Consider the following 12,519-nt stretch of genomic DNA (forward strand, 5'->3'; position numbering starts at 1 on the left):
GTCTTGTTTTTTGTTTTTAGGAAGCACACAGAATTTGTAATCTGAAATTTGTCCAAAAGTGCGTTATCATTCCAATTCACCGTGATTTATGAATGGCGACTGGAGGTAGCACATATGATATATGCAGCTTTGAAACAGAGAGATATTTAGCAGACAAAAAATATTGTATAGGTACATTATGCTCCTGTACTTCTAATCAGGCTTGATTCTATGCTTCCAGGATTAAATTCTTTGAAATACCCATCTCCTAAGACAAAAGTTATCATGACATATAAATCAAAGAAGATTTATTAGTTTCATTCGAGACAGTATTTTGGTATTTTGTTAGTACCTCAAACTGTGTGAAACGTTTTCTACCTGATATCCAAAGAAGACCATCCACCACATATCCTGCATGGCATGAGAGTGATCGATCAAAGGACTGTACAAAGGCCCACTTGTTCTTCTTGGGGCAATAGCGTTCCACTGTAGGTAACACTTGACGCAATTCATTTCTGCCCCCCACTGCATAGAGGTACTCGTCCACTGCTCCCAGCACAAAGTGTTCCCGACAGTTCTTCATTGGAGCTATCTCAGCCCAAGAGTTAGTGCGGGGGTCGTATCGACAGGCAGTTCTCACCGCACAAGTGCGCCCTGTGGAGTGCTCTGCCTCTCCACCAGCTACAAAAAGAAAGTCTCCCATGACAGCAACACAGTGGTGGCTTCTCCCTACAGGCATAGGCGCTAGCTCGCTCCAGTTTGCAATCCCTGCGATATGAACGTTCTCTTGATCTACCGGATTGAAGTATCGCAATTCCTTCACTTTACAGATTTCACGTTTTTTTCCACCAATAATGTAAAGAGTGTCTGACTGGAAGCGAGGTTTTGTCCTTCTGGTTTGCCAAACTGGCTGTGCATAGACGCTCTGGTGGTAAGCCAAGGCCTCATTAATAAGTGCTGTCGCAGTTTCACTAGCTTGGACAAGAGGATGAGAAAGAGCTACGGTATGCAGTGTATCCACATCCATAAGGCCAAAGCGGACATACTGGAGAAGTTCATCCATGTACTGGTAGCGGCAGTTGTGTTCCAACCACCTCACAGCCAGCTAAAAGTGGGGGGAAGGAAGGGAAAAACAAGACACCAATTATTTGTGTACAATTCTGCCAAAATTTGGTCTTTTGAAAACTGCTTGCATTCCAAGAGCAGCTATATACTTGCCTCAGTAGTGATATCAATCAATATAAAGAGCAGTTATGAAAGCATGTGAGCCAACATAAAAGATACCTACTAAAACTCCACCTATAATATACATAAAAGTATTGTATTGCACCTGTCCCCCTAAAGAATTTCCACAGCATTATGAGATTGCAATACTGCTATGCAACACTCTTGCTGTGCAGACTGTTAGTAATGCTGTAGGAGACCACAATATCCCAGAATCAAGCTGCTGGAGCAATAATATAAATGTAGGGACTATGTGATCACTGGAGACCATGGGGTCCACTAGAAAGAAAAGTAAGATTACAGTTAGATGATTAGAAAGAAAAGGCCTTTCTCCCCTCCATCTTTCATTCTATTTATGACAAAATATTGAAGGAATATAACAAAATACATACTGAATCCTTCATTATTTTTTTTTCCTTCTTCATTTATTTTATTCATAAAGTGGAGAGAGGTGTAAAGGGACCAGAAATTAAGCCAGAGAAGAGAGAAGCAGAGAAGAGGCTCTGCTGGTTTGGAACTGACAGAAAGCAGCAAGGAAGACTCTAAAACTGATCAGCAATTGCAGCTGGTATCAACAGCCAAAATTAAACATAGCCTTTAAATTACATAGAGCATATTGAATCCAACCAGGTCTAAAAAGAGGCTAGGAAGGGCCTAAACCATTTCAAGAACTGTTGTATAAGTTATTCTTGAAAACCTCCAGTGATGAAGATACTCAAACTTCCTCAAGAAAACCACTCCCATGCTCAGCTATCCTCTCAGACAGATTTTCTTTTTACCTATGCAGGAACTCTAAACCCTTCAACTCATTGCCCCATTTTCCACCTTTGAGTTTATATTCCAGAGCTCAGGAACCCCCAGACCAACCCTTGAAATTGATCCATCCATGCAGGATGAAAAGCAGTTTGCTACCCTCCTTTTCTCCTCCACCTCCAATGCATTTTAATGTGTGTGTGGCAGTTTCCTCTTCTCTGAATGAAAAAGTCTCTCAATCCATCTTGAGACACATTTTCTAAACCTGTGTTGCTTGGCTCACAGTTCGCTGTTACTGAAAGGAAACGCCCCTCTTTCTTAATGTTTGCTGCTGAAAACTGGATATCATCTTCCTCTTAAGGCTGTAGTAGTAGCAAATAGATTGGAAGGATCTCTTTGATTGTAACAATCTATGCCATTCTTGTTTGTACATCACTACACGAGACTGTCAGTGCACTATGATATTGCTGATTCATGTTTAAGCTTATGACTGAGTACTATTCCCACCTCTTTTTTCTGCAGAACTTCCACAAAGTGTCATGCTTTCTCTGTCATTACTGAACTCTCTACTATTTACTTCAGGCCACTGCTCCAATCTGTTAAGATCATTCTCAATCCTAATTATATTTTCAAAAGTGCTTGAAGACCATTCCACTTTCTGATTGTCTGAAAACATAAACCCCATATTATCCTTTCATCCAAGTCATTAACAAAGACATTGACTAGTTCTGGATGAGGACAGACTCCTCTACTCGATACTTCACTTCATTCTGACAAAGAACTTGTGGAGCAGGAGTTTCTAACTAGCCGTGTGATAACAACAGTTTCAGCTAAAACCTACTGCCTCATACTGCTCATGGGAATATCACGTGAAGGAGCTGAAAAGAAAGGTTTCTGTTACTCATGGCTTTCATATATGCATGGTATATCAAATTTATTGCTGCTTCTGTATTCTGTCAGAGAGGGAAGATGACAAACCAAACCCACCTCCTTATTAAGATTAATTTGAAACACTTTTTCTCCACTGTGCTATTCAACCCCTGTGAAACAATGAGTCAATGAAGGGCATCAAAAATTGCAACAGTAATTCAGTCAGTTAAATGCTGTATTGAGTTTCAAAATGTGCATTAGCTGTATGTATTTAGACTTGTTAGTAAAAAAGGCATTAATTAAATACATTTGAAAGTGTTTATGGACTTGAAATCATTAAGCATTATATTCACATGTTCTAAATCCACCAAATCCATGTGTCAGGTGTCTCCTACTGAGTGGTTTTAGGTAACTCTCTACTCCATGTCTTAGGCCATGTGAATCACTCCTCAAAGTCTTCAGAGGCACTTAGCTCTCATCATTGACTAGACACTTGAAATTGAAGTGGAATTCAGGCTATCTTCATCATGGTGAAGACACCAACTGAATTCATACCAACTGAATGATGTGTGGGTTGCTATATTAAAAGAGAAGAATTTACAAAAACTGAATTCTTATCTGTCATCACTTGCATCTAACAGATTGGTTTCTTTTGCTTATAGTTCATGCCTTCCCTCGCATCTCAAATGGCATCGTGGAGGTATCACCTGTGCTATAATGACAGACATTACAGACTCTTAAAAGACATACACTAATGTAAACCAGGTCTTGGTAACCACAGGGGTTTTAAAGTAAGTTTAACATTAATGCCTGTTAATATCTTGGAACTTTATCCTTCCTCTTTCCTTTATTGTCCTCCCTCCCACCCCCCAATAAATATTATATAAACACACAAGCGACACTACATACATTCATACCTTTCAAAGACACAGTATCTGCATTCATTTCTGCATATGGGATGTGTGACGATCTGCAGCAGAAGGAATGGACATCTCCATTACAATACATTTGCTCTGCTGCATGAAGTTTTGCAAAAGCAACTTGGTTCATACTGAGTTTGGTCAGTACTGAGAATATTCCTGGAGCTGTAAAAAATGTTTCACTGAAACCAGTAATGCTTAACGTTTCTCTAAAATCACAGAATTTCTAAACCACCACAGCGATGGTGCAAAGTGATACAAAGATTCTGTTGGCACTCATAGGAGATGTACAATCTATTCCCAGTCTTGAACCAAAACTTTCTCCGTCCTTTCCTACACTATTTCATCCCCACTCATCTGTCCTGCATCTTTATTTATGAAAACTTTTGAATCTTTCCAGATTAAATTTATTGCAACTTCCTTGGGATCCTCTACATACTGCACCTAAAGGTATCTTCGGTCTACGCTACTTCCACCTTTCCCTTCTGACAAGCAACTGCAACAGCAACGGGGAGGGTACGGTGAATCCCAGGCTGTCTTTTGTGTAGGTTGCTACTGGCTCTTAACAGACTCCACGTCTGAGGTCAGTTTGCAGTGGAGTACTGCATTTTACTGTATTAATTTAGAAAGCAGGGCTAAGAACCCTGCACATCACTATATCACCTGGATGGTCTGTGGGCATTTGATAATCAGCAGAGAAGCTCTACTGGGTCTTTGGGAGGCAACTGAGGTCTGGGAATCACAATATGTTTAGAAGCTCCTGTCCAAATCAACTCATGCTACTGTTTGAACACAATTTTACTACAGTATTCTGTGTGACCCACACCTAATCTGTGGCACTCCAAGGCAGAGAAAAGGCCGTAAGAGCTAAAAGCTGTAGTGTTTTTATCTCCTTGTCTTGCTATTGATAACAATGACTGTTACTCGATTTTAAATGCCATAAATTCGTTTTGGGACACTCCTTAAAAATAACTGTTAGGAATTTAAGCTACAAATGTAAGTATTTATATGTATATTCATAGAATACAGGACCAACTCCTAAATTGTAACACAAGGCTATGGAACAGGTTATACGGTTTTAGGGACACTCACAAACTGAGCCTTAGACTTCTACATTTGTTATGCAGCACACATTGTTACGGTGCTCTCTAGAAGAGCATGTGTTGTCCACACTATGGAGGCATAGAAGAAAATCGAGTTATCTGTGTGGGTGAACAGATATTGTCGTCACTGGATGGTTTGGCAGCTACTGGAAGGCTGGAGAAGTTCAAAAGAAAGAAAATTAAGTTCCCAAACAAGACTTTTGCTTGTAGTAGAAATAGTCACTGATGGACTGTAATACAGTTCTAAATTTCCTTCAGTGTAAAGGAGGCAACTAATAACTCTCATGAACATATGGCAGAAGTGCAAACTTCCATGCAACATATCAGCAAACATCTGTGTATTTATCAACACAAGTTCTACCACCTTTATTCAGTTTTTGTTTAATCCAGACTTAGAAACCTGGTGCCTACATAGAAAATCCAAAATTCACCCTGTCTATACACTATTATTATAGCACCTATTTTTTAGCCCCTCTGGCAGTAGTGATTAGCAACTATAATCAGTATTGGCAAAATAAACTCAAAGTCATTATACACTTTATGACACTGCAATGAAAGACATTCAGGCTTCTCTAAGGAGATACCAATAGCACTTGAAATTACAACTGTGTTTAAAACGCAAACAAGTAAGCAAGCAAAAAAAAAAAAAAAGAGACCATCCACAATTTTGAGGTTTACAATATTTGTATCGCTGCTAAATAATTTACAAAAATAAGGAAAGACTCCTACTCCTAGTGCCATATAGGCAAATTCTGTTTAAACTGCTAGAAGCTTCTTTTCTATTAATTTTAATGTATGAGTGTGTGAGAAAAGGAAGCTACAGCCTAGTGCCTATATCAACTTTAATAAATAATATATTTTGCCATATTCATCTTCTAAACTAAGTAAATGACAAAAGTAGACCCTCAGACGGACAGGATTTTCAAACCAGATTAATTCTCTTATTCTAAAGCCTTAACCCAAAGGATTTTTCTTCTCCAAGGTTACATTACTTGATTTAGCAATGGAGTACATTCTCAAAACAGCAGAAAACAGATGGAAAAATACATTGTGGCACAGTTGGAGCATACATCTAAGCACTCCTGCATGTTGGATTGTGATTTCATTGCATTTCCAACAGCTGCTTCTGCTTCCAGCATGGTGCTTCAACAGTCCAATTCACACAGCCTCAGAGTGCGGTCCTTCCCTCCCTGCTGTTAATGGTGCATGTACCACACACATACCACAGCCGGAGAGGGCACAGAGGCAGCAGAGGTTAAAGCTGAATTAAGAGTTTCACTCCTGTTGAAGATAACCCTGCAATAAGTAGTTACCTGGTCTTTTGGGCTGCCAGCTATTCCAGGAAGCAAGAGAGCCCGGCACGCCTGTACCTTGCCCGTTCAGCGTCCCCCTGCAATCCTTCTCACACCGCTCTGCTGGGAAACGTGCCAGACCTTCACTTGACATCACAGCAAGTTTTCTAACCAGAAAAGCCAAGCTACTTTATGAGTGCAAAAAGCTTGACATACTCATTAGACCCAGGTTCACTTGGAAACCACTTGAAGTCACAAAGTCAGTGCCAGGGAAAGTTTATATTCACAGTGCTCCAAGAGAGAAAACGCTCTTCTAAGCCTGGGATCTGTGAGAGGCAGGGGCCATGGGAACTTCATTAAAGTCATCTTGGTCTGCTCTTTAGTTGATGTATTCACGTTGTAGCCCCACAGACTGCAAAGGAATTATGCTAGTTTATACCATCTAAGGTCTCTAATAACTGAGCTGAAGCCAAAAAGTGACAGTAGTGGAAAAAATGAGGTTTTGGAGGGAGGGTTTTTTAGCAACAACAAATAAAAGGAAACATTAAATTCTATAAGGTTTCAAAACAATGAATTCACACTGTCTCATTAAAACAAATGGAAATCAAATACAATAACATAGTCAACATTCTCATTTTAGGAGAAAGGACAATTTTAAATACGGAAACAAAAGTGGAGGGAAGTATTTTCCTGGACTGAGATCAGATATATTCAACACAAATTATCCGATTTCTGTGTGAGAATCTGATGATAATACATACCAGGGAAAGAGAAAGCACCACAAATCTCTTATTTCAACACAAATCTCACCTGAGCAGTCCTTCTGTTGCTTAACATAAGCAAAAATTTTCAGCCAGAAAAAATCAAATTAATATCTTTGTATCATTAGCATATTGGACAGTGCTATAGACCTGCTCCTATTGATCAATAAGCCAAAAAGAGTCATGAAAGCAACACAGCTACTACAGCAATCACTTTAAGGCACCAGGGGAACTTCAAAAAGCAAAACTTGGACTATACTAGTTCAGTGTTTGAAAACACTAGAAATATATATTTTGGTTCTAAACTTGCACATGATTTGGCCTTTCGTTGGATTTTGTCTAACTCAGCAAGCCTCAGGTGTTCCAGACTGGAACCTCTTGCCTCAAAACCACTGTCTGTCTCAGTTGGCTATTGTCAGCACCACCCTGGCTCTTCAAATCTCAAGTCCAGGAGCACAATCTATGGATAAACCAGGACATTTACTAAAGCTCTGAAACAAAGCCCACTGAAGGCTATGGAGGAACTTCCACCGTTTTAAAACGAAGGGGGATTTCCAAAGGGCCTGAATTTGGGTCTCTAAAGGGTCTTAGTCCTTCTTTTTCTCTCCAGAGACTACAAAGGACAAAACTGAGAGGGTTTAGGATATTCATTTAAGTATTTTAAGTAAGGTGAACTAAATTGGTCTGTATCACCCATTTAAGAATAAAAACATATGGGTGAAGAATTGTTGCTGGGAAAAAAAAAACCCAACACACACACACACAATTTTTCAAAGCCATGAGTTACATGTGAATATTTTTAGAAGTTAGTAAGTAACCACGCAGCACAGCCTCCAGACTCTCTTTGCAATTGTATCAAGCAGGTACTACCTTACAGTTGTAGGCAGCATGGAAAATAAATGGCTCAAGCCTAGATGCAGGACAGCCTTAAAGACAGAAATCTATTTCTTCTTTTTATTTTGAATTAAAAATGTGTATAAAAATAAGACTGTAATGAGCTGCATGTAGAACAATCAAAATTATGAGGTATTTGCATTTCTTTTGCACCTTGAGCCCAACAGCTACAAATCATGCATAGGTGTCTCTCAATCTGAACACAGTAAATAATAATCTCTGAATCAGCAATGAAATGCCGTTTGCCCCTGAACCCTGAAGAGAGACTTTCCAACTCAAAAAGTTGTAGTACAGTGACTGAGACCATATTTACAAGACACCGAGCTGAGGCATATGCATGTAGCCTGTGAAAATAAAGCTGTGCCATCCCCCACTCTCTTTACACAGAGACATTTTAAAATTACCTGTTTGTCAGTTTTACAAATGTGTGTCTACGTAAGCAGCCCCCTGTGTGGCGCTGCGTTAGCAAGCAAGCACACTTTCATTTGCACATTCTGATTTTACAATCAGAATTAAAACATTTGCTCTGTTTGGGATGAGTTGATAAACAGAGATTTTAAAATTTCCTTTTTTTTTTTTTTAATGTAAAAAATGAAAGAAAAATGTTCCTCTAGATGTATTATGCCTTTGGGCTCCATTTGAGGGAAGGGAAAAAAGACAGTGAAAGCTACTGTGAAGGTCACAGAGTGAAAGAACTTCCTCAGGGCACAGAATAAATTAAATCCCAAGGAAAAAATAAAATGTGATTTCCAGAGTGTGAGGCACAAACTCAAAATGACAATGATTGACAGCCAAACTATATCCGTGCAATATCGAAGACTGCACGTTCTCATTTACCTCAGTGTAGCCAGCAAGCGCCCATTAAACATCCGTCTGATGCCCAAATTAACCTTCTTGGCAAACTGAAAGAGGCACAAACTATCATAATCAACCTTTCATTATCACAGCAGCCTCTAGTTAAAGGGTCAGAATAATTGTGCCATCAGAGCCCTGATTGTTTTCAATCAACAGACGACTGGAGTGACAGCTCAGTGATGGAGTAGTTTGATGAAACCGCACCAGGCCTAATCAGAGCAGATGAAAGGAAGGCATGATTGGTGCAAATGAACAGTCGTGCCTCTCTTTTTCATTTACAATCTGAAATTACTCTTAAATTTACAGGGTTTTTTCTCCCTTATGAGTACCTCTGAAAGAATGTTTGACTTATTATGAGTTCTGACAGTGCAGAGTTATAAAACACAGGTAGGGTTTTCAGCCCAGGCTTTAAGTGGGTATTCAGCATAATTTTAACAAATTCACTCTTGAAAAGCACAAAATGACTAAAGACTTCCAATGACCTAACCTTTCAGTGCTGTTTGATTAGCAGAACAATTTATCACAGCTCACATTCTTCATGATAAGAGAAGATTTAAAAAAATGGGCAAGGATCTCTCGCAAATGTTTTCTCTTTGCCAATATATTTATTGTGTTATTGCTCTCCTGTTCTCTCTCTCACACACACACACAAAAGAAAAAAAAATTAAAGAACACTGCATTAATAACCCTTTTCCTCTTAGAATGAATAATGGAATCCAAGCAAGGGATTGTTTGGAGATGAAAGCAGAGACCAATTATCATGCCACTGACAGCATCAATATTTAGTTTTCTGGTGGTTTGAGTTGTTCATTCCCACATTCTAAAGGATGGGAAATTAATCGATCCCACTAGGTGTTTCTTACCTTACTCATTGGCACAGAATCAGAGTGCCTCACAAATGAAGAGGAAAAAAAAGAAAAATTGGGGGCTGCTTAGCTAAAATTTGGAAAGAATGGAAGATTCAAGTTTCCTGCACCTCCTCAGCTACAGTTCACTTCCCTCCCAGCCTCACCCAACTCCAGCCACCTGGCTTCCCAATCCTCACAACAGCACTGTAAGGAAGGTGCGGTAAGTCAAAAGAACCTCTTTGCACCTCTGAATGAAGCAAGGTAAATCTTTCTGTGATCTTGGTCATCATCAGATATTCTCTAGTCTGTCAAGCATCACAAAATGCATACCAATGTTCAGGTCAGCATACCAAAACAAAAAAGCAGCTTAGAAGCAAAGATTAATATTTGCCTAAAGGGGGAGTGGATAGAGAAAACCGATCCAAACACCAAAGGCTTTTAAGAAATGTTGTTTCCTGTACCTTTTCCTCACACTACAGAATGAAAGTTTTAATTCCTTAAAAGTTTGGGGCTGTAAGCAGAACATTCATCTAAGTGGAAAACACACCAAGAGTCCTCAGCTGAAGAAGCCGTGAGCAGGCTTGCACATCCTTGCTGACACAGAGGATGCCATTTTCACTTGTTCCTGTCTAATTTATTGAAGTCTACTGTTGATGCAAGTAGGTTGAAAGGACCAGGCTCTCTGGTGCTTCTTCTTTGTATAGTAAGGAAAGTCTTGTTACCCTCAGATAACACGAAGGCTCCAACCCAGCCCAATTAAGGAAGATCTATTAGCTCGAAATCCTAGATAAAAGAAGCATGACAAAAGTTGCCCAGTCTGCCAGTGATTGGCAAGCACTTCCCCCCAGTGCTTCCACTCGCTTGACAGCTGAGTTTCACCTTTCCTCCTGTTTCAAATATTAAAACACTCATCCTTTTTCAAGCATAAAGACACTGTTTACAATATACATATGGGTTTAGTGAACTCTTGGGAATGACCCCAAAACATTCCTAACACGCCAATGAAGAAGGGAAGTAACAGTCTGGGAAGCTGCCGCCACGTGTTTTGTTGGATGGAGCAGAGAGAAGGCTCAGAAGCAAACGTGCTTCTCTCTACACGAAGAGCAAACAAATAGCAGTCTCACATTCATGTTTCCCCACCACAAGGATCACACCACATATTCAAAGATGCTGTCATTCTGCTATTTGTCCCCAACTCCTACCCAGCCATCCCCACCCTAGTGCTAGACCCCTGCTTCAGCAGTGGCACTGGCTTTGTGTATAAGGGGGCCCCTGAAGCGCGTTCCCAAACTGCAGTGTGAGAGCATAGCCGGCAGGAAAGACAAAACATGCATCTTTCCAGACCCAACCATAGTCATTGCCATCCAGTCACAGCTTCACCGATGGACAGGGTTTGGAGGACTGAGGGATCGGACAGTAGGCTCAGGCAATGGAGAAGGAAGCCAAATATAAATGAGTTATGACTTCAGGAAATACGTGGCCCAAAAGGAAGATTAGAGAACCCCAAGGTTCATTAGATCTGGAGAGTGAAAGCACTTGTTAGTGTATGTCCCCCTGACCTCTTATCAGTCTCTGCAAAAGCTGCAGTGGATTTGTCCACAGTACTACTTTAGGAAGCTCTTGGTCTGCTAAATAAGAAGTGCTATACCTCTTGGTTGGAGTTTTGCTGGTTTGGGATCTACATGATGTCAAGACTACAACCTGCAACTTTCAGAACACCAGCCCTGCAGTCTGTAAGCCACTTTCCAAGAGGCAGAAATTTGATTTTGATCTTTCAGCACTGAATAACACGCAGCAAGCAGAGTTGTTGGCCGAAGTCTGTCTAGCAGCATGAATGATGCATTTCATGATATTATACTGTGATTAAAGTAGAGGTACATAACGCAGCTGTATTAATAGCAAAGACTTATCAAAATTAATGGCATTAAAGTGAATCACAATGTATTAAAAATACTTCTCAATTTTTCTCACGTGCTGATAAGATCTATCTTCTTAAAGCATTTAAGCTGTAAAGCATCAATCACCAGTTGTCTGATTTCCTCACAGGGCTGCTAGACAAAAATATTGTCCTGCACAGCCTTCAACAGGTACAAGGGGGATACATAACCTACATGTCTTTGGCAGATTTCATTAAACAGCTCCATTAGTAACAGCTGTATTTCCATCTCAGAATTTTTTAATAAATGTTTCTGCACAACATCCTTGTGAGGAAGGGAGGAATTCTTCATCCCAAAGACAAACTCTCCACCAACCAAATACTGTCCCTTGCATTCTCGGTCCAGTGCTTTACCACAAGTTTCCTTCCTCCCTGGTGCTTCATAATGATACCAGCCTTCCCAAAAGGGACATCATTTTATCAAAAAGGCTGTGAGAGAGACAGTGTTACTTTCATTTTTTATGTATGTGTTTCCTATGAAACACATACATAAAAATGTCAGTTTTATAGTAACAGTTAAGAATAGAATGTATACTTTTCAAAGTTGTATTCACTTCTTTTATACACTTTATCCAATGCATTTATTTTACCGTTTCGTATATTTACTGGAAATGAGACTAGACAGAAGCCTACCTAGAAGACTTTGACTAACCTCAATAAAAATATTTCAGCTTTTTAGACTCGCAATAAAATAACTATGATCAAAAATCAGCTTTACAAAAGGCTAGCTGAACTACATTAATATATAACATTATATATGGTAATAAATCATATTATATTAAAGCAAAGAGTTGCTATAATGGAAAAACCAAACTTTTCATCTACTCAAGCTCAAAGTGAAGTAAGGTAGGGACAGAAGGTAAATTCTCAGCTGTTGTAAATTATCACAGCTCATGGAAGTTTGCCATTTTACACCTTCTGGGGAATTTGAACTTCAAAATTATATAGCACTTTCCTTCCAAGTATCTCAAAGCAATTTATAAGCAGTAAAACTCAAGCTTCTCTGAAAGAAGTGTACATTTCAACCATTTTCCCAACATGAGAACTAAGAGAGAGAAAAATTAAGTGATATGACAGAAGACAG

At 39.5% G+C, this 12,519-nt stretch overlaps 1 protein-coding gene across 4 annotated transcripts in view; it reads right to left on the reverse strand.

The window, feature by feature from the left end:
- The window catches only part of KLHL32 (kelch like family member 32), a 130,011-nt gene that overhangs the window by 16,466 nt on the left and 101,026 nt on the right, over positions 1 to 12,519 (reverse strand). For all 4 annotated transcript variants that reach the window (XM_050894813.1, XM_050894812.1, XM_050894816.1 and 1 more), the window contains one exon: positions 358 to 1,084. In XM_050894813.1, coding sequence (XP_050750770.1) covers positions 358 to 1,084 — 727 coding nt within the window. The remainder of the gene's footprint in view (positions 1 to 357; positions 1,085 to 12,519) is intronic.

Source organism: Gymnogyps californianus, chromosome 3 (assembly GCF_018139145.2).
Source record: "Gymnogyps californianus isolate 813 chromosome 3, ASM1813914v2, whole genome shotgun sequence".
NCBI classification, from domain to species: Eukaryota; Metazoa; Chordata; class Aves; order Accipitriformes; family Cathartidae; genus Gymnogyps; species Gymnogyps californianus.